Source organism: Pogoniulus pusillus, chromosome 5 (assembly GCF_015220805.1).
Source record: "Pogoniulus pusillus isolate bPogPus1 chromosome 5, bPogPus1.pri, whole genome shotgun sequence".
Taxonomy (NCBI): Eukaryota; Metazoa; Chordata; class Aves; order Piciformes; family Lybiidae; genus Pogoniulus; species Pogoniulus pusillus.
The window spans coordinates 41,534,243-41,558,327 of record NC_087268.1 but is presented as its reverse complement, the minus strand read 5'-3'; the positions used below and the strand labels follow the sequence as shown (position 1 = coordinate 41,558,327).

Below are 24,085 nucleotides of genomic sequence, written 5' to 3'. Positions count from 1 at the left end.
ACGCAGAGTAACAAATACATGCAGATTAGTCTCTAAAACTTTCAAATCTGCTGTGAGAAAAACGGCATTGTACTGATTCTAGATAAACTGACTGATCAGCATTCAGTTCACAGAATATAACTTTACATGACAGGGCCCACCTTGCTGTGCTGTCTGTCCTTAATTCAAATTTAAGTATCTCAGATACAACACACTGCTATTAAAAACAAGAGATATTTTCACATAAAATACAGTATTAACGAATAGCTACTTTTAAAATGCCTTTGCTAATGTTTTTGGCCCTATTCTACAGAGCTTAACATACTAAAAAAAAAACAATCTTCACAAACAGAAAATGGAATTGTTGTGGCTTTTAAAGATAGTGACAGAAATTAAACTCTCAAAGCAAATTGGAGAAAAGCACAGAATTACATTTAGAAACACAGAGACATTACAAAGTAATTACCACATCCCTGGCAAACCCTCTTGAGTTTTTCCCCCATCCCAAAAACTAAATCTAATACTCCCCAGTGCTCCAACCCTCCCCCCTCCAACGCCTCTGCCATCCAAAGAGACCTGCTGCTTACATGTTATTCCCAATAAAGTGGCTCCTGCCACACACACAGGGCAGAAGGAGGAGGAAAGGAGAACGAACTGACCTTGTTGTGAGCTTATAACAAGATAGCAGAATTATGGGATTAAATAACAATCTTCTAGTCCCCAGAAATTTTTTTAACCCCATAGTCTCAACCTGGGACATTAATAAAACCCATCAGCTATTTAGACTTAAAATACCCACAACACCAATACACTTTATATGTCATAGAGGTAAATTTACCTTATCCCAGTAGCAAGTCAAATCCTGAACATGAAGAATGGCATTCTCATTATTATCATGAAGTTGTGGCTGGAAGTGTGAGACTTCATCAAGGATCAGAAAGTTCTGCAACAACAGAAAAGCACAGGATATTGCCTAAGGATTGAGAACGAGAAAGGAAGCCAAGCACACGGTTTTGGAAGCAAAACATAGAGCATTAACCATGGGGAGGGGGGTGGTGGTAAGTGGAACCAACCACAAACAGATTGAGGATTACATTTCCAAAGCAACATACAACTCTTTCAACAGTGTACCTCTACCTAGATAACTGTCCTCTCAAAAAACCCCTGCAGTGCAGATTAAATAGCATGGAAGTATTACAGGACTCTTAATCAACCTCTCAATAAAACAGAATTCCTGAAGCAAATGGACTTTAAGAATCTGTCCCTTCTTTTTCTTAAAACCCTGACCAATCTTGAAATTATTTGGCTCCCTCTTACAGTGTCAAAGAAGAGAAACACTAAAACACCTGCCCCTGGGGATCAGTGCTGGGCCTGGTCCTGTTCAGTATCTTTATTGATGATCTGGACAAGGGCATTGAGTCAGCATGAAAAGTTTGCAGAGAACACCAAGTTAGGAGCAGATGTTGATCTGTTGGAGGGTAGCAGAGTCCTGCAGAGGTCTTCTTCACAGAGAGAGTGATTGGCATTGGAATGGGCTGCCCAGGGAGGTGGTGAAGTTCACCATCCCTGGAGGTGCTCAAGAAAAGACTTGGCTGAGGCACTTAGTGCCATGGTCTAGTTGATTGGACAGGGCTGGGTGACAGGTTGGACTGGATGATCTTGGAGGTCTCTTCCAACCTGGTTGATTCTATGATTCTATTTCACGGCTTTGGTGATAAAGGTTTATGTTATCGTCATTCTTCCAAGTGAGATGAGATAGAAAGATGTTGTCCACTGTCTCTATTAAGCATTCTTCAAGTGATAAAAAGGCTGCAGAACACTATCTGAACCACTGTTTATAAAGTTTGTAGACTCATAGAATCAACCAGGTTGGAAGAGACCTCCAAGTTCTGGGCATTAAAATATATATATACATAAAAGGAATTGTCTATGTTCGCACTATCCCTACTGTACTTCAAAATCATATCCTAATGAGAGATTTTAATTTGCAGAATCTTGCACTTTTGTACCAGCCATGCTTCCAGCATACCTCACCTGATGCTATACTACAAATACTTAAAACATCTAGAAAGGAAAAGGGCAAATTCCAGAGAGTATTTTTAAGGATAAGAATTACCACTATTTTAAGCTAAAACCAGAAAAAAAAATCTTTCATGTTTCGAATCCCACAGCATGGAACCTTAAATAGGTTCTAGCAGACAGTATTTTAGAAGCCAAGATTAGTTGACAAGTACTGAGCTAACTGTTTGCAGACATCTGATAGCTACTGAAGGCTTACAGAATTAAGTAACTAAAAGGAAGCAGGAGGAGGATGCCAGGAGCCACAGAAAGGCAGGAAGAATACTGCTAAGTGTTAACAGGCACAGAAGTACTGCTCAAGCTCCACCTGGTGAGTATCATTTCAGGTGGTGACAAGTCAAGTGTTTTAAGTCAGCATTCTGCAAACTCAGTGCACATATACATCCATCTCTGCCAAAGGCAAAAGTGACATGTCTGAGCATTACAGCCTGGTGAGTATTGCTGAGAGCTGCATCAGGAAGACAGACCTAAATGGACACATCTGTAAAAGAGAACTCTGGATAAGAGAGTAGCAGGCAGGGAAAAAAACCTCCAGGTACTGCTTAAATCAGTACTAAAGCTTGAGAAAAGACCTCAGAAGTGTGATTTGGATTTAAATGATGGCTGCAACACCATGGCAGCTACGAGCAAAGAATCAGCCTATTGCTGTTTCTGTGTTTAACAGGATTTTTTTCTTTCTAGCAGTAGCTTTCATCCCATGTATAAATCCTAGCAAGCCATCAGCCCTATGATTAACACCATGAATTTTAAAGAGAGGGGAAAAAATCAACACTGCAGATAAAACTTCCCAATGCAGTAAGTAAGCCTTAGAGACTCTAAGTTATCTCAAAACATTCTTCCCTTCTCTTGTATTAAATAATCTTCCAGGCAAAGCAAAATAAAGCTGCTGCCACCCACGGAATGATGAGAAGCAAACATTAGTTTGAGATGTGACTGTGTCCTTGAAACAGAAACCTGTATCTTTTGCATCCACTGAAAATTATCCTCTTTTTGTGTATTTGCCAAAATAACCCTCTGAAAAACAACCACTCTCAACTTTGTTTCACATGGGGACCTTGAGTTTACTGATCCATCACAGCAGAGTGAATGACCTTGAAGGAGAGATGCAGACTGGCTCTCGAGTGTGTAGCTAGGGTGAGTGGAAAAGAAAGCTTAGGTGCAAAACAAAGTGAGGAAACTGCTATTCTTTTTGCCACACAGTTCTCATGTATGTATAAATTAACATGGAGGAAAGGCTACTACTGCCTATCTGACACTCTAAACAGGGCAAATCAAACAAAGTCCTTCTGTCAAAACCAACAGCATTGTGTATGTTCATCCTTGCTGAATTTGAGTCTTCACTCCAATACTGAGACACCACACTGAGACTCACATCTGCCACCATGGCTGACAAGGTAGTGTGGCACACATGGAGTATGAAGGCTACAGCTCGCAGGTGCCTGCTTTGTCCTCCAGCTCCCAATCCCAACTATCTGTATACATATTCCTCTTACTTCAGCATCTACACCACCTCTGTGCACATACAAGGGGCAAGGACAACCTCCAGTCCTTATTAGCTAGAGAAGGGAATATAGTGACAAAGGATGAGGAAAAGAAAGAGGTGCTTAACACCTTCTTTGCCTTCATCTTCAATAGTGGGACAGTTTGTCTCCAGGACAGCTGGACTCCTGAAGTGGCAGATGGAGTCAGGAACCGGTATAGTCCCCCTGTAATCCAGGAGGAAGAAGTAAGGGACCTGCTGAGACACCTGGATCCTCACAAGTCCATGGGACCGGATGGGATCCAGGCTAGGGTGCTAAGAGAGCTGGCAGCTGGAGAGGTCCCTGAAGACTGGAAGCTGCCAATGTGATACCCATTCACAAGAAGGGCCGGAAGGAGGAACCAGAAAACTACAGAGCTGTCAGCCTGACCTCAGTGCCAAGCAAGGTGATGGAACAGGTCATCTTGAGTGCCATCACAAAGCACCTACAGGATGGCCAAGGGATCAGGCCCAGACAGCATGGGTTTAGGAAGGGCAGGTCCTGTCTCACCAACCTGATCTCCTTTTATGATCAGGTTACCTGCCTGGTGCATGTTGGGCAGGCTGTGGATGTAGTCTACCTGGACTTCAGCAAAGCCTTTGACACAGTCTGCCACAACAAGCTCCTGGCAAAGCTGGCAGCTCGTGGCTTGGACAGATTCACTCTGATACTGATCAAGAACTGGCTGGAGGGCTGGGTCCAGAGAGTGGTGGTGAACGGTGCCACATCCAGTTGGCAGCTGTCACTAGTGGTGTGCCCCAAGGATCAGTGCTGGGCCCAGTCCTGTTCAATATCTTTATTGATGGTCTGGACAAGAGGCTTGAGTCCAGCATCAGTAAGTTTGCAGATGACACCAAGCTAGGAGCAGGTGTGGAGCTGTTGGAAGGTAGGAGAGCCCTGCAGAGGGACCTCTAGAGAGGCTAGATGGGTGGGCAGAGGCAAATGGGATGAGATTTAACAAGGCCAAGTGCAGGGTTCTACAATCCGGCCAAAACAACTCCAAGCAGTGCTACAGGCTGTGGACAGAGTGGCTGGAGAGCAGCCAGGAAGAAAAGGACCTAGGGGTACTGGTAGAGAGTAGGGATCAGGACCAGGAATAGTGTGGCCTGGATCAGGAATAGTGTGGCCAGTAGAACAAGGGAGGTTACTCTTCCCCTGTACTCAACACTGGACAGGCCACACCTTGAGTGCTGTGTCCAGTTCTGGGCCCCTCAATTCAAGAGAGATGTTGAGGTGTTGGAACGTGTCCAGAGAAGGGCATCAAAGCTGCTGAGAGGTCTGGAACACAGCCCTGTGAGGAGAGGCTGAGGGAGCTGGGGGTGTTTAGCCTGGAGAAGAGGAGGCTCAGGGAGGACTTCATTGCTGTCTACAACTAGCTGAAAGAAGGCTGTAGCCAGGTGGGGGTTGGTCTCTTCTCCCAGGCAACCAGCAATAGAACAAGGGGACACAGTCTCAAGTTGTGCCAGAGGAAGTCTAGGCTGGATGTTAGGAGGAGTTTCTTGCCAGAGAGAGTGATTGGCATTGGAACGGGCTGCCCAGGGAGGTAGTGGAGTCACTGTCCTTGGAGGGTATCAAGAAAAGCCTGGCTAAGGCACTTAGTGCCAGGGTCTAGTTGACTGGATAGGGCTGGGTGCTAGGTTGGCCTAGATGATCTTCCAACCTGGTTGATTCTATGATTCTACACTTTTCTCCTACATTTCAGTCTGCCCTACAGTGCACGTCATGTTTTTGCGTGTGCACACACAGCTACACATTCCATTCTCAAAAGAGGTTATTTTACTACAAATCCCAAACTACAAAACCAAAACAAGGATGCTTTTGTCACCAACATTAGAACAATGACAGAATAAGAAACCCACATACCATTCACAGCAACAACCTTACCTTGATTCGTTGTATGCTAATCACTGCCTCGGATACTCTCTCCACCGCCGAAGGGAAGAAGAGAGTTACCGTCAGCCTCACTGCACCATACAGGGACACTGCAACAAACACCCGACTTGCAGAGATAACATTGCCAAGTAGCACATATGCCATGAAAGTCATGAACACTGTTATTTTGCTTCCCACAAAGAAAGAGGCTAAGTTCAGTCCTCGAAGGTAGGAGCTTTTCATAACCATAGCAATCTCCTTCCTAAAAATGCAAAATATAAACAATCATATCAATTTCTCTCCCGAAGGAAACTCTCAAGGTTTTGCTTTTATAACCTTTCTCCTCCTCTTGCACCACTCCAACTCACGTTGAGAATCGTAAAGTCTGTTATATGGTATAAGAAATAAAAGAATTAAAAAAGGTAGAAAATAAATGAGGAAAATTACTATAGTAGCTATAGGAAATAATGATTTTTCAGAGACAGAAACCCAAAAGATTCTTTCTTTTTCTGCTTTGTAGTATTTTATATTCCAATATGCTTCAAATCTTTCAGGGCTGGATACAGGATCAAAGATTTTTTTAAAAAAGCCCTGTATAGAAAGCACTCACAAATTCCTTATCCTTCCATCATCAAAATCCAGTAGAGTTCAGTCACAAAACTTCTGAAAAGATTAACATCCACTTGAGAAAAAACACCACCAGGGCAAGAATTTCAAAGATTAAGAGCTCAACCATGGCCCAAGTATCTGCTGCTCCTCAGGCAGGAGCACAGGATTTGCAGTTATTTCTTTTGATATCCAACTTTTGGCTTCTTTTGCTCTAGAAATTCTTGTCCATAATTCAGAAACTACTGATCTGTGAGACCAATTGTTCTGTTAGCCATGACTCAACCTAAATAGTGACTGATGAACAGCAGAGACATGCAAGTCTCCTGTCAGTAAATGAAAAGCTGATGTGCAAGTTACCAATGGCTACCTCAGTTAAACTTCAGTTTACACTTCTGAATGACTCACCAAGCTCTACCCTCAAAATGTCACTGCACTGTCTGTACTGTGAGTGCCATCAAACTTAACTTATTACACATAATACTGATGATCTGGAAAAGGGGACTGAGTCCAGCATCAGTAAGTTTGCAGATGACACCAAGCTAGGAGCAGGTGTGGAGCTGTTGGAAGGTAGGAGAGCCCTGCAGAGGGACCTAGACAGGCTGGATGGGTGGGCAGAGGCAAATGGGATGAGATTTAACAAGGCCAAGTGCAGGGTTCTACACTTTGGCCACAACAACTCCAAGCAGTGCTACAGGCTGGGGACTGAGTGGCTGGAGAGCAGCCAGGAAGAAAAGGACCTGGGGGTACTGGTAGAGAGTAGGCTGAAGATGAGGCCCAGGTGGCCAAGAGAGCCAATGGCATCCTGGCCTGCATCAGGAACAGTGTGGCCAGTAGAACAAGGAAGGCTATTCTTTCCCTGTACTCAACATTGGTCAGGCCACAGCTTGAGTGCTGTGTCCAGTTCTGGGCTCCTCAATTCAAGAGAGAAGTTGAGGTGCTGGAATGTGTCCAGAGAAGGGTGACAAAGCTGGTGAGAGGCCTGGAACACAAACCCTGTGAGGAGAGGCTGAGGGAGCTGGGGGTGTTTATCCTGGAGAAGAGGAGGCTCAGGGGTGACCTCATTGCTGCCTACAACTACCTGAAGGGAGGCTGTAGCCAGGTGGGGGTTGGTCTCTTCTGCCAGGCAACCAGCAATAGAACAAGGGGACACAGTCTCAAGTTGTGCCAGGGAAAGGATAGGCTGGATGTTAGGAGGAAGTTGTTGTCAGAGAGAGTGATTGGCATTGGAATGGGCTGCCCAGGGAGGTGGTGGAGGCACTGTCCCTGAAGGTGTTGAAGAAAAGCCTGGGTGAGGCACTTAGTGCCATGGTCTAGTTGACTGGATAGGGCTGGGTGCTAGGTTGGACTGGATGATCTTGGAGGTCTCTTCCAACCTGGTTGATCCTGCGATCAACCATTCTCCTTTCCCATATACTCTATCTTTATCTGCTTGAAATAATGTAAAATATGAAATCATGAAAATGTCTTATTTCTCTGTCCAAACATTCTGGCAATTGTCAGGGAATCATCTCAACCATTCTGATTACCTTCCACTTGGAACAACGTAGAAAGATTAGAAATTCAAGTTATGATTATGCAATTTGAAGTAATTTCACTTCTGACTTAGAGAGGACGCAGGATGCAATACTGGAAAGCTAGTTAAGCAACTTTCCCACTGTACTTGCCAAATTGGCTGAATTCACAGACTTTCAAAGAGTTTCAAAAGACTTATTTTTTTCAGCTTAAGGGCTCACAATCTCTGATCTCCGCCAGAGTACAACTGAAGGAACATTTGTACGTAAACTATTTGAATTGAGTCTAATTCAATTACATCTACAACCCTGGGTGAAAGTCTTTTCCCACCCTCTAATAATCCTTAATAATCCTCTCACTATCTGTGCATAATCAGTAAGTTCTTTGTGCTACTCTCCATAAATACCAGATAAATTACAGCCTACCTGCAGGCTATATGTAATACACTACACTGTCTTAAGGCACAGGCTTATATAAAAGGAAACTAATACAAACAACCACATGAAAAAAAGGCAACAAAGGAGTTCAGATGTTGTCTTATGAAGTGTGAAGGGCCACTGTGGAAATACTGAGCAATAAATCACCTGTCTGAACTTAAGACTTTTAATTACAGTGTTCCATGTGTAGTCAGAGAAAAGAAAGAGGGCTAAGGATGCACTTTGGAAGAGCTTATTTCTTTCCACCATTAAAAAGGAAGCCTCTAATCTTAATGAGGTGTTGAACTTGAAAATCTATGGTTTAGTGATGTGAATACACCCAGTGAGGAAGCATTAAAGAACACCTCCTCTTCTCTGGCTCCATGCAAAAGAGCAAAGCTTTCAATCAATCAAGAACATTCAATCACTGCAGTATCCTATAATCTGAAGGAGGAGAGGATTATATGCGTGGGAAGAAACACCTGAAGGAATATTAGCCAGTTTGCAAGCCTGCATGTGGATGGAAAGGGAAAAACATTCCTTTGAAAAAAGAAATTTCAAATAAAACAAATTAAAATAAAACAGAGAATCCACAGCAGAATAACAACCTTCTACTCATGTACTAGAGAGGAACCTAACACGAAAATTAGATGGCCAGCAGTATGCATCTGAAATCCTACAGCTACCCAATCGCTGAACTCTCTTATACTGTCAAGTAAAAGCACAAATATCAATTGAAAAAAGATTGTGTTTATGACTAAGTTTTAATTAATGCTGACAGACCTCTAAATCGAAAGGCCTTAGGATACTAAACTGAGGTAGCCTTGCCAGTTGAAAAAAATCAGAATGTCAAAGTTGTTGTCTGTGCTAGTTTGAAGCTAGCTAGAATGGTTTGGTGAGAAAAATCAGCTTATAGGCTGTGAAAACGAAACAGTGGTGATGTCTACTTCACTCACAGGCTTGCTGAGATGTATAAGAACAAGAACACATAGATAACAGAGTTGCTCTCTGTCTCTTGGGGCTGCATGAACTTCTCTCTCTAACCTAATCTGCTGCCTGTGTGACTAATCCATCTGCTTCCTACCTGCCCTGGCCGACCCTCCAAACTACTTGAAGCATAAGGCAAAGTCTGGGGTAAGGTAGAGAGGTGGGGAGAAGGTGGAAGAGTGGTTGAGAGCCCCTCCTGGGGACTCTGGTTTCTGGGAGGGTCGTTGTGTTTCTGTATTATTTTTTTAACTTGTATCTTTCTGTATATATTGTAAATGTCTGCTTTTATATTGTGCTAAGCTGCAAATACAAAGCTTCAGTCAATTTCCAGATCGATTGAGCTTAGCATGGGTGATTTCCTGAAGTGTGTGGGAGGGTGGTGGGTAACACCCAAACCATCACATTGTCTTTTTCCTCTCCACCTGTCTCAGATTTCTTGAATCATAGAATCAACCAGGTTGGAACAGATCTCCAAGATCATCCAGCCCAACCTAGCACCCAGCCCTACCCAGTCAACTAGACCATGGCACTAAGTGCCTCAGCCAGGCTTTTCTTCAACACCCCTAGGGATGGTGACTCCACCACCTCCCCGGGCAGCCCATTCCAATGCCAATCACTCTCTCTGACAAGAACTTCCTTCTAACATCCAGCCTATACTTCCCCTGGCACAACTTGAGACTGTATCCCCTTGTTCTATTGCTAGTTAGTTGAGTAATAATGAGTAATGTTGAGTAACATTTCAAAATGCAGAAAGAGAAGCAGAATACTACTTGAGGATGCTCAGGATCATCCAGTACAGAAAGTCAGATTATGTTTCTCACAAGAAAAATATCTGCATATTCATTTCTTGCTCGCAGTCTAAAGAAATGTTAAATTACAGAATTGTTAAATTCAACTACAATTATTAGCTGCTGGTGTTGAATACAATCTTAAAAAGGAATTTAAAAAATATATAAATATCAAAGAGGTTTTTTTCTTTTTATGGCCCCATAGAATGTATTTTCATTCCCTCACTCTTAAAAAGTTTAAAACCAAAACCAACCATAAAAAGTTGAAGTAAACTGCACTTTAGAGCACAAAATAATGTACTTGTACACATGCAAAATAAGGAAACAGCGACAGATCATGTAACAAACTGTATCTTTCCAGGATTACCTTCTTAAACCATTCACAAGTTCTGCAAATGATTTTTCCCAAGCGTACATCTTTATTATCTTCATACCACTTATGACTTCATTCATGGTCCTAATCCTGACATCTGTTAGGGCAGCTGTCTTGCTTCTGTAAAGAGGACAAAGTAAAATTCTCAGATTCTCAAAGGAAGAGAGATTATTTACAATCACATAACATGCTCATACTGGTAAAGGTTTTGATTTTGTTTGTAATTGTCATTGCATACAAGGTTCATCCTAAACAGTATGTTAAAGCTGACACACAGTAGGCAGACTTGGTATGTCTGTATTCCAGATACTCCCTGGGAACTGCAAGTTGACCCTGTACTCTACACTGGTTAGACCACACCTTGAGTACTGTGCTCAGTTCTGGGCCCCCCAGTTTAGGAGGGACATTGAGATGCTTGAGCGTGTCCAGAGAAGGGCGACGAGGCTGGGGAGAGGCCTTGAGCACAGCCCTACGAGGAGAGGCTGAGGGAGCTGGGATTGGTTAGCCTGGAGAAGAGGAGGCTCAGGGGTGACCTTATTGCTGTCTACAACTACCTGAGGGGAGGTTGTGGCCAGGAGGAGGTTGCTCTCTTCTCTCAGGTGGCCAGCACCAGAACGAGAGGACACAGCCTCAAGCTACACCAGGGGAAATTTAAGCTCGAGGTGAGGAGAAAGTTCTTCACTGAGAGAGTCATTGGACACTGGAATGGGCTGCCCGGGGAGGTGGTGGAGTCGCCGTCCCTGGAGGTGTTCAAGGCAGGATTGGACGTGGCACTTGGTGCCATGGTCTAGCCTTGAGCTCTGTGGTAAAGGGTTGGACTTGATGATCTATGAGGTCTCTTCCAACCTTGGTAATACTGTGATACTGTGACTCAGTGTTCATAATTCTACCTTAGTCTGGGCAAGCACACACCTTACAAGGTATTCCTCTAAACAAACAACAGAAGAGCTCAGACTAATTTGACAAATATTAAATTTAGAACTAAACAAACAAACAAAATCAGTAAATTCATTTGTTTAATGCTTTTGAAACACCAAAATAAGAAGTCATCTCATAGGCCTCTTCTGATGTTGGTAAAGAAACCAGCCTCCATTTGTGTCTTTTTAAGATTAAGTCTACTTGAAGCAAAGACTACTTAGTAACAGTACAACTGCTAGAGCAAATCAAGACAAGATTTCTTTAACAGGGAATAAACATTATTTAAGCATTAACTGCAAATAATACAAAGGTAAATACACATATTTTAGTCCCATATAACATTTGCATTGTTTAACAAACTGGAAAATACATGTAATTAAGTGATACAGTCACAGTTTTAATTAGGAAAAAGGCATTTGAATTTAGAAGCCATGCAATGAATGTCCAAACCACGCTAATAAAGCCTAGTACAATTCTGAATTCATTCATGCAGACAAACATACTTAGCACATAGTGAGCTATGGTAGGCCTTAAGCTGAGAAAAAAAATACCTTTTGTTCCTACATTATTTCATAGAATCATAGAATCAGTCAGGGTTGGAAGGGGCCACAAGGATCATCTAATTCCAACCCCCCCTGCCATGGCCGGGGACACCCTACCCTAGAGCAGGCTGCTCACAACCTCATCCAGCCTGGCCTTAAACACCTCCACACATGGGGCCTCAAACACCTCCCTGGGCAACCCATTCCAGCCTCTCACCACTCTCATGCTCAACAACTTCCTCCTCATGTCCAGCCTGAATCTCCCCATCTCCAGCTTTGCTCCATTCCTCCTAGTCCTGTCACTCCCTGAGAGCCTAAAAAGTCCTTTCCCATCTCTTTTGTAGTCCCTCTTCAGATACTGGAAGGCCACAAGAAGGTCACCTGGGAGCCTCCTCTTCTCCAGACTGAACAGCCCCAACTCTCTCAGTCTGTCCTCATAGCAGAGCTGCTCCAGCTCTCTGAGCATCCTCGTAGCCCTACTCCAGACACACTCCAGCATCTCCACATCCTTCTTGCAATAGGGGCCCCAGAATTATTTTTGTATACACCAAAGAAAGTGAAGATTCAGAGAGTATATTTAAAGAGGAAAAAAGCCAACCAAGCAAAAAAACCAACACAAAACTTAACAACAACAACAACAACACCCCACCAAAAAAATCCCAAAACAACAAAAACCACCAAGAGCTTTCTAGAAGGTGTGGTGGGTTTCGTGAGGTTAACTTGATCCCTGTAAGAATTCTCTGATACTCTGGAAGAAATAGCCAAGTGCAAAGCACTTCAGTAGAAAGAATTGTAGCCACCTGCTTAGCATTTAAAGAAAAAAATTCTCTGCACAGACATTCCATAAACATTAGGACAGCTGAAGCACGGTATTAAGAAATATTTCTACAAGAAAACTAACAAAAGAAATGTAGAAACTCAGCCCTAATACAATCAAAGCCTCTTACTAAGACTGAAGAAGTCAGCTTAGTCTAAACCAACCATGCTGACAAGGAACAAAATTATCTTTGCTAAGTCATCTTTTCCTTTTTCAAACAGAAAGAGTGAAAAGTAATTCCTCAGAGAATAAAGAGAGCTCATCCTTTCTTCTCCATACACACACCTCCACTTCAAAAGGCAAAATTCAGTCTGTATTTTCCATCTGCAGCAGCAAACAATTCTCAAACCTGCAATCTTTTAAAGCAGTCACCTTTCAGCCAGGTGGGGGTAGGTCTCTTCTCCCAGAACCAGCAACAGAACAAGGGCACACAGTCTCAAGTTGTGCCAGGGGAAGTATAGGCTGGATGTTAGAAGGAAGTTCTTCACAGAGAGAGTGATTGGCATTGGAATGGGCTGCCCAGGGAGGTGATGGAGGCACCGTCCCTGGGGGTGTTCAAGCAAAGCCTGGGTGAGGCACTTAGTGCCATGGTCTAGTTGACTGGGTAGGGCTGGGTGCTAGGTTGGGCTGGCTGATCTTGGAGATCTCTTCCAACCTGGTTGATTCTGATTCTATGAACTCCCAGCTTTGATCTCCAGATACAAAGGAAGTTGAAGATGACTCAAAATAAGAAAATTAACAGGAGTGTCTTTTATAAATGGTGTGAATCAGAAAGGTTATACTTCTCACAAACCAATTTTTCAGTTTTCCTGCTGAAATGTTATCATAGTAACTATTCCTTTTCAAACTGCTTTAAAATATTCAACCTTTTGGGGCCAGGGGGTGGGAGGGAGGACATTTTTCTGTGTTGGTTTGGTTTACTTTTCAAGGTACATTTTGTACATAAACAGCAGGCAGCACAGTATCAACAATATAATATAACAGTTTAAAATAGAATCACGGAATAGGTTTAGTTAGAAAAACCCTTTAGGATCAAGTCCAGCTGTAAATCTAATACTGCCATCATCACTAAAACATGCCCATAAGCATCTCATCTACATCTTTCAAATACCTCCTGGGATGGTGCCTTCACTGCTTCCCTGGGCAGCCTGCTCCACTTGTCCTATTGCTTGGGAGAAGAGATCAAGAGACCATACTCCACCACACTACAGCATCCATTTGGGTAGCTGTAGAGTATGCAGACTTACGGAGCGTTGATGGCAATTAGCAGCAGAGGAAGAAGTGTCTCCAGGTTTAAAAACACAAAATTCAGAGTACATGCAGATCAGGATGACATTTACCTGAACCTGAGCAAGGCCTCTGACACTGTCCCACACCACATAGTAGTCTCCAAGTTGGTGAAGCATGAGTTTGATAGGTGGACCACTAAATGAATAAAGAACTGGCTTGATAGTCACACCCAAAGAGTGACTGTCAATAGGTCCATGTCCAAGTGGAGGCCAGTGACAAGCAGAGTCCCTCAGGGATCAGTCCTGGGACCAGTCTTGTTCAACATAATTGTTGGTGACATGGACAGAGGCACTAAGTGCAGCCTCAGCAAGTTTGGTGATGACACCAAGCTGTGTGGTGCAGTAGACACAGTGGAGGGAAGGGATCCATCCAGAGGGACCTGGACAGGCTGGAGAGGTGGGCACAAGCCAACCTCATGAGGTTCAACAGGACCAAGTGCAGTATCCTGCATCTGCATCGAGGCAATGCCAAGCACAAATCCAGGCTGGGCAGTGAATGGCTGGAGAGCAGCCCTGAGGAGAGGGATCTGATGGTGTTGCTGGACAAGGAGCTCAACATGAGCCAGCAGTGTGCACTTGCAGCCTGGAGGGCCAACCAGATCCTGGGCTGCGTTAGAAGAAGTGTGGCCAGCAGGTCGAGGGAGGTGACTCTCCCCCTCTACTGCGCTCTGATGCAACCCCAGCTGGAGTACTGCATCCAATTCTGGAGCCCCTATTACAAGACGGATGTGGACATGCTGGAGCATATCCAGAGGAGGGCCACGAGGATGACCAGAGGGCTGGAGCAGCTCTCCTATAAGGACAGACTGAAAGAGTTGGGGCTGTTCAGTCTGCAGAAGAGGAGGCTCCCAGGTGACTTTGCAGTATCTGAAGGGGTCCTCCAAAAACACTGTGGAGGGACTTTTTAGGCTCTCAGGGAGTGACAGGACTAGGAGGAATGGAGCAAAGCTGGAGGTGGGTAGGTTCAGACTGGACATGAGGAGGAAGCTGTTGAGCATGAGAGTGGTGAGAGTCTGGAATGGGTTGCCCAGGGAGGTGGTTGAGGCCCCATGGCTGGAGGTGTTTAAGGCCAGGCTGGATGAGGCTGTGGGCAGCCTGCTCTAGGGTAGGGTGTCCCCGGCCATGGCAGGGGGGTTGGAATTAGATGATCCTTGTGGCCCTTTCCAAACCTGACTGATTCTATGATTCTACACATGCTCACATGGCATGCCTAAGAGTGTAACAGGAAAAGACTTGAACATTCTTCAAGCATCTGAAAAGTCCCTCTGTTATTCTAATAACCATACTAAAGCAAGCAACCAAAAAAATTCCTTTTTGGTCTCAGGAGGCATATTTGATGTGGTTTAATCATGTATGACAAAAGTTTTACACATTTTTACTCTTAAAAAAGGGCTTTAAATGAGAATACTGCAGTTGCATGGCTAAGCAGTGAAAGGGTTTAGCTCTTATGAATAAAATGGCCTTTAGTCCAAAACACAAACCACTTCTCATATAATTTTTCAGGCACTGTGTATTCTGTAAAATTCTTAGTACTTGTGCAGGTGAAAGCAATACTGGGCAATACAGAGTGTACTATTCCAGAGGACTCTGCTTCTGCTTCTGCAAACTCCTACAGCTAGTGCCCACATCATAAATGGGTGGTGCACATCTGCCTTTACAAGACTGGGTCACAAGCACAATGCTGAATAATAGCACAAATTAGCTGCCACACTGAGCGTGCCTGGATTTTAGCAAAAGCTTTAATCCTTAAATTACTTCTTCATATGCTGATCTCCTTAAATCCATACAGATTCCCAGCAATTGCCATGTGAACACACTCATCATTACAGGGCTGGAATCTCTCTCAGTTTTGCCATTAACTCCTTCTTTGCACTGCACATTGCTATTCACAAAGATTTCTCCACATCTAGACAAGCAAAATTTTTTTTTTTTTGAATAATGAGTTCTTTCCCTTGCACTGCATCCAAACAAAGGGCTGGATGAATGGTGGGAAAACCCAAACAACATTACATTGTCACTTACTGACTTTTGAAATCCCTATCTTCAAGAACAGGTATTTACTACCTTGTTCTCTGACCCTGGACAAGTCCCTTAATGTCCTTGTCCCATATTCCCATCTGCAAAGCATGGATAATAATGTAGGGGTACTGGGAGATAGTAGCTGAAGATGAGCTTGCAGTGTGCCCAGGTGGCCAAGAGAGCCAATGGCATCCTGGCCTGCATCAGGAACAGTGTGGCCAGTAGGACAAGGGAGGTTATTCTGCCCCTGTACTCAGCACTGGTCAGGCCACACCTTGAGTGCTGTGTCCAGTTCTGGGCCCCTCAATTCAAGAAAGACATTGAGATACTGGAAGGTGTCCAGAGAAGGGCAACAAAGCTGGTGAGGGGCCTGGAACACAAACCCTATGAGGAGAGGCTGAGGGAGCTGGGGGTGTTTAGCCTGGAAAAGAGGAGGCTCAGAGGGGACCTCATGGCTATCTACAACTACCTGAAGGGAGGCTATAGCCAGGTGGGGGTTGGTCTCTTCTCCCAGGCAACCAGCAATAGAACAATGGGACACAGTCTCAAGTTGTGCTGGGGAAAGTATAAGCTGGATGTTAGGAGGAAGTTGTTGCCAGAGAGAGTGATTTGCCATTGGAATGGGCTGCCCAGGGAGGTGGTGGAGTCACTGTCTCTGGAGGTGTTCAAGAAAATCCTGGCTGAGGCACTTAGAGCCATGGTCTAGTCGATTGGACAGGGCTGGGTGCTAGGTTGGACTGGCTGATCTTGGAGGTCTCTTCCAACATGGTTGATTCTATGATTCTATGAATGCTTACCACTATGGATAAGGCACTAGTGAAGTGCACAGCATTTTAACTATTGACTCAAAGGTCAAAAATCACAAAAAAATAAAAAACTCAAATGAAGTAGCTTGATATTCACACACATGTATTACACATGCAGTGAAAATGCACTTAGTGCCATGGTCTAGTTGACTGGATAGGGCTGGGGGATAGGTTGGACTGGATGATCTTGGAGGTCTCTTCCAACCTGGTTGATTCTATGATTCTATGTAAGAAAATATTGGAATTGCTCTACAAAGTGGTTTTATCAATAAAAAAAATAACAGAGAATGTTGAATGGCTCACTATTTGAGAAACAGCCTCTGAGCATAATCACTGAAGACTATCACAAGGGTTACAAACAGAAGCAAGTTTATGAGTCAGTCTCATTTTGCAATTATCAGCTCTCTCTTCATAGCCAGACATGCAACAGCAACACTGTTCTCAATATCTCTAGAAAACTTGCCTTAAAATACAACTTGAAAACAGTAACAGCTCACCAAAGAAAAAGTTGTATTTATCCAAAGAGGCAGAAGGAACCCATTTACCTCAAACAGAAATGCAACCAAGATGCATATTGCTATTAAGTGTATGTGTACACACTAAAACCCACAGAAATATTTAGATGCAAAAGCCACTTATAAAGTCAGGATGCATAGATAGTGGAGCATTAGAAAGTTAGGAACATTGCAAGACACTGAAGATCTAATTCAATATCCCCACTTCAGCCAAGTCTTTTTTTAACAGGAAGTCACAGAAAAACAAAATAAATTTGTCTGGTTATAAATAAATACTGCAAACTCAAACTCAACTGATGTCCCCACAGCCCAGACCCTTACAATTGGAAATGCCACAGCTGGCACCAAACCCAGTACCATTTTGTCTCCCTTTCTCTCCCAGTTCTTTCCTCTTTTTCCTCTCTGCATCTTTGAAGAGGAGAAAGAACACAAATCTTTCAGAGCTTTCCTCTGCAATTCCTGTATTGCCCCAGTAAGTCGAACTTATCAGAAGACTGACAGTGCTGCTCCCTAAACATCAGTACAGGAAGGCAAAGCTCAAGGAATGATGCAATTCTATCCCAAGATCTGCAGAAGTGGCACAACTCTTAATATACTGGACAACCAACGTGTAACAGTCATTTTCAGCATGCCTGGAAGACAAAACACTTTGAGTCCCTAAATAGCAACTCACATCAAAGACAAAAGACAAAGCAAAATCCTCATCAGACAAAACGTCATCTCAGAGCAGTTCTCCACCTCCATCCAATATGTGTGTTTTGAAACCCAGGACAGAAAATACCTTACCTTAGAGAAGAAAAAAGCCTCCCAATGCATGTCTGAACAGGAAGAAGAATAATCAGAACTGCCATTCCTGCAAGACATGATGGGCCTATCTCCATCCAGAGAAGCACTGTTACTGCTACAGCTTGAATTGGTCCAGCCCACAAGAAGTGCAGGAAAATTGTTACCTAGGCAAATAGTTAAGAAACAAAGATTGGCTTTTGGTCTTAGCTAAAATTTTAAGCTCTGTTAATATAAAGTTGAGGAAGCACCTTTACATGAGGCAGGCAATAAGGCAGCCAGCGAGAAGCATTCAGAGGCCTGAGTTTACAGAGATTTGCCTCACCTTCAGCACATAATCATATTATATCAATTTTGTTTTATCTTCATGCACCAGCATTTCTCTGAGCTTAAGAAAACAGCAGGAAAATAGCAAGCAAAGGGGAAAGTATATTTTCCTCCCATATTTTAAGAGGATGATGTTTGAGAAACATCTAGAGTAAATTTTAAGAAACAATTATCAGGTGCAGGCAAAAAGTTCTTAACTCAAACCCCACAATTTTTTCATCCCCTTGAAAAGATTTGTGATACATCTTACCTGATCGAATTTGTTCACATCGTTTGAGAGAAGATTCACTATCTGACCAGTGGTGGTTTTTGCCATGGCTACGTTACTGAGACGAAGCGCCTGAAGAAAGCCAGAAGAGTCTCAAATTGTCACAAGTTATAAAGCACTACACCTATACACAGCAGACCAAATATCTTCCTGGATCAGAACAGTGTGACCAGTAGGACAAGGGAGGTTATTCTGCCCCTGGACTCAACATTGGTCAGGCCACACCTTGAGTACTGTGTCCAGTTCTGGGCTCCTCAATTCAAGAGAAATGTTGAGGTGCTGGAAGGTGTCCAGAGAAGGGCAACAAAGCTGGTGAGGGGCCTGGAACACAAACCCTATGAGGAGAGGCTGAGGGAGCTGGGGGTGTTTAGTCTGGAGAAGGGGAGGCTCAGGGGTGACCTCATTGCTGTCTACAACTACCTGAAGGGAGGTTGTAGCCAGGTGGGGGGTGGCCTCTTCTCTCAGGCAACCAGCAACAGAACAAGGGGACACAGTCTCAAGTTGTGCCAGGGAAAGTATAGGCTGGATGTTAGGAGGAAGTTCTTGCCAGAAGTTGGTATTGGAATGGACTGCCCAGGGAGGTGGTGGAATTGCCGTCCCTGGAAGTGTTCAAGCAAAGCCTGGATGAGGCATTTAGTGCCATGGTCTAGATGACTGGCTAGGGTTGGGTGCTAGGTTGGTCTGGATGATCTTGAAGGTCTCTTCCAAACTGGCTGGTTCTATGATTCTACAAACAGAATCATGGGCAAACCCTGAAGGCACTTCTCAGCTTTTGCCCAAGAACTTCCAAGCACAGCTTGAGAACCTTAGATAACATACAGGTTATGTTCTCTGAAGAAAGTCCCAAATATGAAGGGGAAAAAAAAAAGCAAACAAACCAAAAAACCTCTAGGGAAGGACTGCAAGAATAAAATATATATTCAGGTCCAAAGTGATTAAAAATGCAAAAATAGCAACACAAAGGTATTAAAACTGACAAAAGAGCCAGTAACTCCTCATTTTCTTTGCTGTCCCCCACATTATGAGCATCTACTCTAAACAGGAAAACTCCACCTGAAGACCAAATTAAAATCAGGACATTTGGCCACTGCAAAGACTTTTGTTTTGAATGAGATTCCTGACAGAAGACCAAAAAAACTCAGGGGTGACCTCATTGCTGTCTAGAACTACCTGAAGGGACATTGTAGCCAGGTGGGGGTTGGTCTCTTCTCCCAGGCAACCAGCAACAGAACAAGGGGACACAGTCTCAAGTTGTGCCAGGGAAAGTATAGGCTGGATGTTAGGAGGAAGTTGCCAGAGAGAGTGATTGGCATTGGAATGGGCTGCCCAGGGAGGTGGTGGAGGCACTGTCCCTGGAGGTGCTCAAGAGAAGCCTGGATGAGGCACTTAGTGCCATGGTATAGTTGACTGGATAGGGCTGGGTGCTAGGTTGGACTGGATGATCTTGGAGGTCTCTTCCAACCTGGTTGATTCTATGATTCTAATGCTGCTGTGCTGTCTTTACAGATAAGAATTAATACACCTTTACAAATCAACAAATATTTCCCTTATTAATAAGTCTTGTAAAATCATAACATTTCTGAGTTATATTAAGTGGAGTTTAGAATGTGCTATGAAAAACAACAAAAGTAAATATCAGGTATTTTTATAGGCTAATAAATAAGTTAATCTGTACAAAATACTATGTAATTATAAAACTATACCATTATAAAAAGAAATCCCGTCTGGAAATATGCATCCTGAACATTACTGCAAAGATGCAAACTGAAATAGCTCCAAGATGCTCATAACAGACCCTGCCTCCTTCTACATCTGCTGAATACAGTTTTGCAGAACACAGTTTTGCAGAACAAGTTAAACAAACAAAAAAGGTTACACTTTTTCCTGCAACAGTAGTTCACTCCTGAGAAATGCTTCACATTTTCAGGCACTGAGCACAGAATCAGGTTGGAAGAGACCTCCAAGATTATCCAGTCCAACCTAGCACCCAGCCCTAGCCAGTCAACTAGACCATGGCACCGAGTGCCTCATTCAGTCTTTTCTTGAACACCTCCAGGGACGGAGACTCCACCACCTCCCTGGGAAGCTCATTCCAAGGGAAAATCAGTACTTCTCCCCCTCCAAACAGTTATTATTAGGATTCCTTTTTGATCAACAACTCAACCTGAAAATAACTAATTATAAAAAAAATAGTAATTGTTCCAGTATTCTAAATCAGGTGCAAGAACATCATACATCAAAGGACTACTCAAAGTGGCACTTCAAATGAAGCATGCTACATTTCCTGTACCTCACTGTCGGGTTACAAAGGTATTCAATCACAAAGAGAATCCCAACCCTCACTTCATTGAAACCAGCAGACAAAACCACTTAGAACTCCACAAAAAAATTCCTCTGATATTCCAGTAATGCAACTAGGATACTGGAGATATGACAGATGAGCCCTCCAATGAGACCTGGACAGACTGAAGAGCTGGTCATAGAGGAATCAAATGAGGTTCAACAAGGACAAGTGCAGAGTTCTGAACCTGAGAAGGAATAATAAACTGCACCAGCACAGGCTGGGAGGTGATCTGGTGGAGAGCAGTCCTGTGGAGAGGGTCCTGGGGATCCTGGCAGATAACAACTTAAACACGGGACAGCAACGTGATCTTGTAGACAAGAAGGCCAGTGGGATGCTGGAGTGTATTAGGAAGTGTGTCCAGCAGATCAAGGGAGGTTCTCCCTGCCTCTACGCTGCCCTGGTGAGACCTCATCTTGAATACTGTGTTCAGTTTTGGGCTCCCCAGTTTAAGAGGGACAGGGATCTGCTGGAGAGGGTCCAGCAAAGGCCTATGAGGATGATTAGGGGACTGCAGGGCATATCTTATGAGGAGAGGCTGAGGAACCTGGGGCTTTTCAGTCTAGAGAAGAGAAGACTTACAGGGGATTTAATAAATGGTTATAAACATCTGAGGGCTGGCCAGGAGAGGGGGGACAGGATCTGTTCACTTGCTCTCTGTGATAGGACAAGGAGCAATCGGCGCAAGTTGCAGCAGAAGAGGTTCTGCCTCAACACAAGGTGGAACTTCTTTACTGTAAGGGTCACAGAGCACTGGAACAGGCTCCCCAGAGAGTCTGTGGAGTCTCCTTCACTGGAGACTTTCAAGGCCTGTCTGGATGTGTTCCTCTGTGATCTGTGCTAGATTGTATGGTCCTGCTCTGGCAGGGGCGGTTGGACTCGATCTCCTTGGGTCCCTTCCAACCCCTAACATCCTGTGATCCTGTGAGATTCAATTAAGAAAGTCATTGCTTTGCTCCCTGTCTGAAGCTATTTGCCTCTCACACATGTCTGAAGCTATTTGCCTCTCACACATGTGAGATCCTACGTGAGGCTGCCTTCAGGTAATGCCGTCACAGCACATCTATGGTCTAGTTGATTGGATAGGGGTGGGTCATAGTTTGGACTGGATGATCTTGGAGGTTCTCTTCCAACTTGGTTTATCCTATGATTCTGTGTTTCTATCCTGCTTTCTCCACACCACGAAGCAAGGTTGATAAGCTTCCAGAAAAGCACAGATCATAACAACAGGAGTTCAAGTGATGTTTGAAGAAACCACTCAGTAGGGCAATTATAGCACCTTCTGCAACTTAGTATTTTGAAACATAGACATACCTGCTACCTGAAGTCTACCTGAGTCACTCAGAAGAACCCTTCACTGGTGTCTTGCTGGTGGCCCAGAGTGTGAGTCTATCTCAGACTCATCACTTAAGTCACCTTTCTGACCTCTTCCTATTTCAGGAACTGGCAGCAAATCACAGGCAGTTTCAGGATGCACTAGACCAGCTCACTTTGACTGAGAGAGTTCAAGGAGGAACAATCCAAGCATTTCAGCCAAAAGAAGGGTGCTCATCTGTGACTCATTTGTCTTCCTGGGGAAGAGACAGCCACTCCCACTGTCAGTGGCAATGTGGACAATGCCATTTTAGTCTTTTGGAGTAGAATGGGAAGAAAGCTGCTCTCAAAGTAGTACTATTCGATTTCTTGGTTTGTGTTTGGTTTTGGTTTTTAATTTTTGTAAGTGAACTATGTCTTACATGTTTATGGCTGAGTGGACCTGTTTAGACTGCAAACTGTACAGCAGGAAATAGAAACATGGGACACAAAACAGCAGTTTTATTTATACAATCAATTTTTACCAAAAAAGCCCTATTTTGGTACTCTGCCTTTCCAGTATATCCAAAATAGAGCACCATACGAGCTGCTACGAAGTAAATTAATTCTATCCCAGCCAGAGTCAGTATGCTGTGGCTTTAAACATTTCTTTCATCATAACACTTCCAAATTCAATCCAAAGGCAAGTGTCAGGGGTTGAGTTGAATGTGCTGATGAATATTCAATACCACACTGACAATGTTGGGGGAAGGAGGGCTTGTGGGTGCAGACTGTATTAACTCAGCAGAGAAAAAAAATACTACTGAAGATTATCTAGAGCCCCACATCTTTCTAAAAAGCACTGTAGTATCACTTTATGGTTTAGGTTTGTCAACTACCTGTTTTCAGCATAAAGATCTGCTTGAATTTCTATCTATCTATCAATTTTTCACACAGACAGACTTACCAGCAGGCAGCTTTTCTGGAGGAAAGTGTACTTTAATTATATAAGCCAATGAAAGCAGGTCGCTTACTTGATGTCTTAACCTTTTTTTTCCTTCAGACCTAAGTCTTTTTCTGTTTCTAATTCTGTTTCAATTCTTCAGCTATTCTTTGCCTACCATACTCCTGGTTTTGTGTTTTAATCTCTCCCTACCCCAAAATAGTTAACTCAAAAGCACGTTAAAAAAGGAGAACTGACCACAAAAAGGAATAACGTAACTGTTCAGTCAAACAAATCCTGACTCCTTTTTGGCTGCTTTCTGTCTCAACCTACTACTCTACAGCTTAAACTGCTTTGGTGTTTATTCTGAACCTCAAAAAACTTCTAGAAGTTAAGTCTTTAAAAAAAACATAAATAATCAGCCTCCCATAAGTAGCCTTTGGTTTTACAACACAAGATTGTAAGTCATGAGACAGATTCCATTTCCATCTTTGTTACCAGCTTTCTGCATGCATCACTAATACTTCTTACCAATCACAAAACACCTTGGTGTTTGAATACAGAGCTGTTTCAAGTAAGATTTTAACTTTCCAGGAAATGAAAAGAGTCTAGAACATAAGAATTACTGGCATTTGAGGTTCCCCATTAAGGATGCTCTCATCCAATCCATTCATCCTTGCAAATTCATGTTTTTATTTGCTATAACAATTACTAAGCACTACAAAGTGCTGGTAAATGAGCACCTAGATTCCTTCAAAAGCCTGAATGAGGATAAAGAAAAAGCAGAATCTGTCTCTAAGCCTCAGATAATGAAGACTAATGATTAAAAAGGTTTATCAATGTTCTGCTGAGACCTCAACTTTCACCCTTAAGTGTAAACATTTAAGAGATAAGGGGAGATAACTTTTCCATTTCACTACATCTCTAGAAATAAAGGTGCATACTGCAGATACTTATTTTTCCAAGTTTCTAAGCTAGTATTAACTCAGCAACAAACATTGCTACAGACATATTTTGTGAATTTCCAACTGTGTTATGATCATCAGTTGGGTAAATTAGTACCTTAGAGAGATGTTTATGTACATGACA

The 24,085-nt window shown here is 43.3% G+C and overlaps 1 protein-coding gene across 4 annotated transcripts in view; it reads right to left on the bottom strand.

Annotated features, from left to right (window-relative positions):
- ABCC4 (ATP binding cassette subfamily C member 4 (PEL blood group)) overlaps positions 1-24,085 on the bottom strand; it is a 209,482-nt gene that overhangs the window by 159,299 nt on the left and 26,098 nt on the right. For all 4 annotated transcript variants that reach the window (XM_064143883.1, XM_064143882.1, XM_064143886.1 and 1 more), the window contains exons 5-9: positions 18,402-18,491; positions 17,828-17,991; positions 10,130-10,255; positions 5,463-5,712; positions 818-922 (exon numbers count right to left, since the gene is read on the bottom strand). In XM_064143883.1, the coding sequence (XP_063999953.1) occupies positions 818-922; positions 5,463-5,712; positions 10,130-10,255; positions 17,828-17,991; positions 18,402-18,491 (735 nt within the window). The remainder of the gene's footprint in view (positions 1-817; positions 923-5,462; positions 5,713-10,129; positions 10,256-17,827; positions 17,992-18,401; positions 18,492-24,085) is intronic.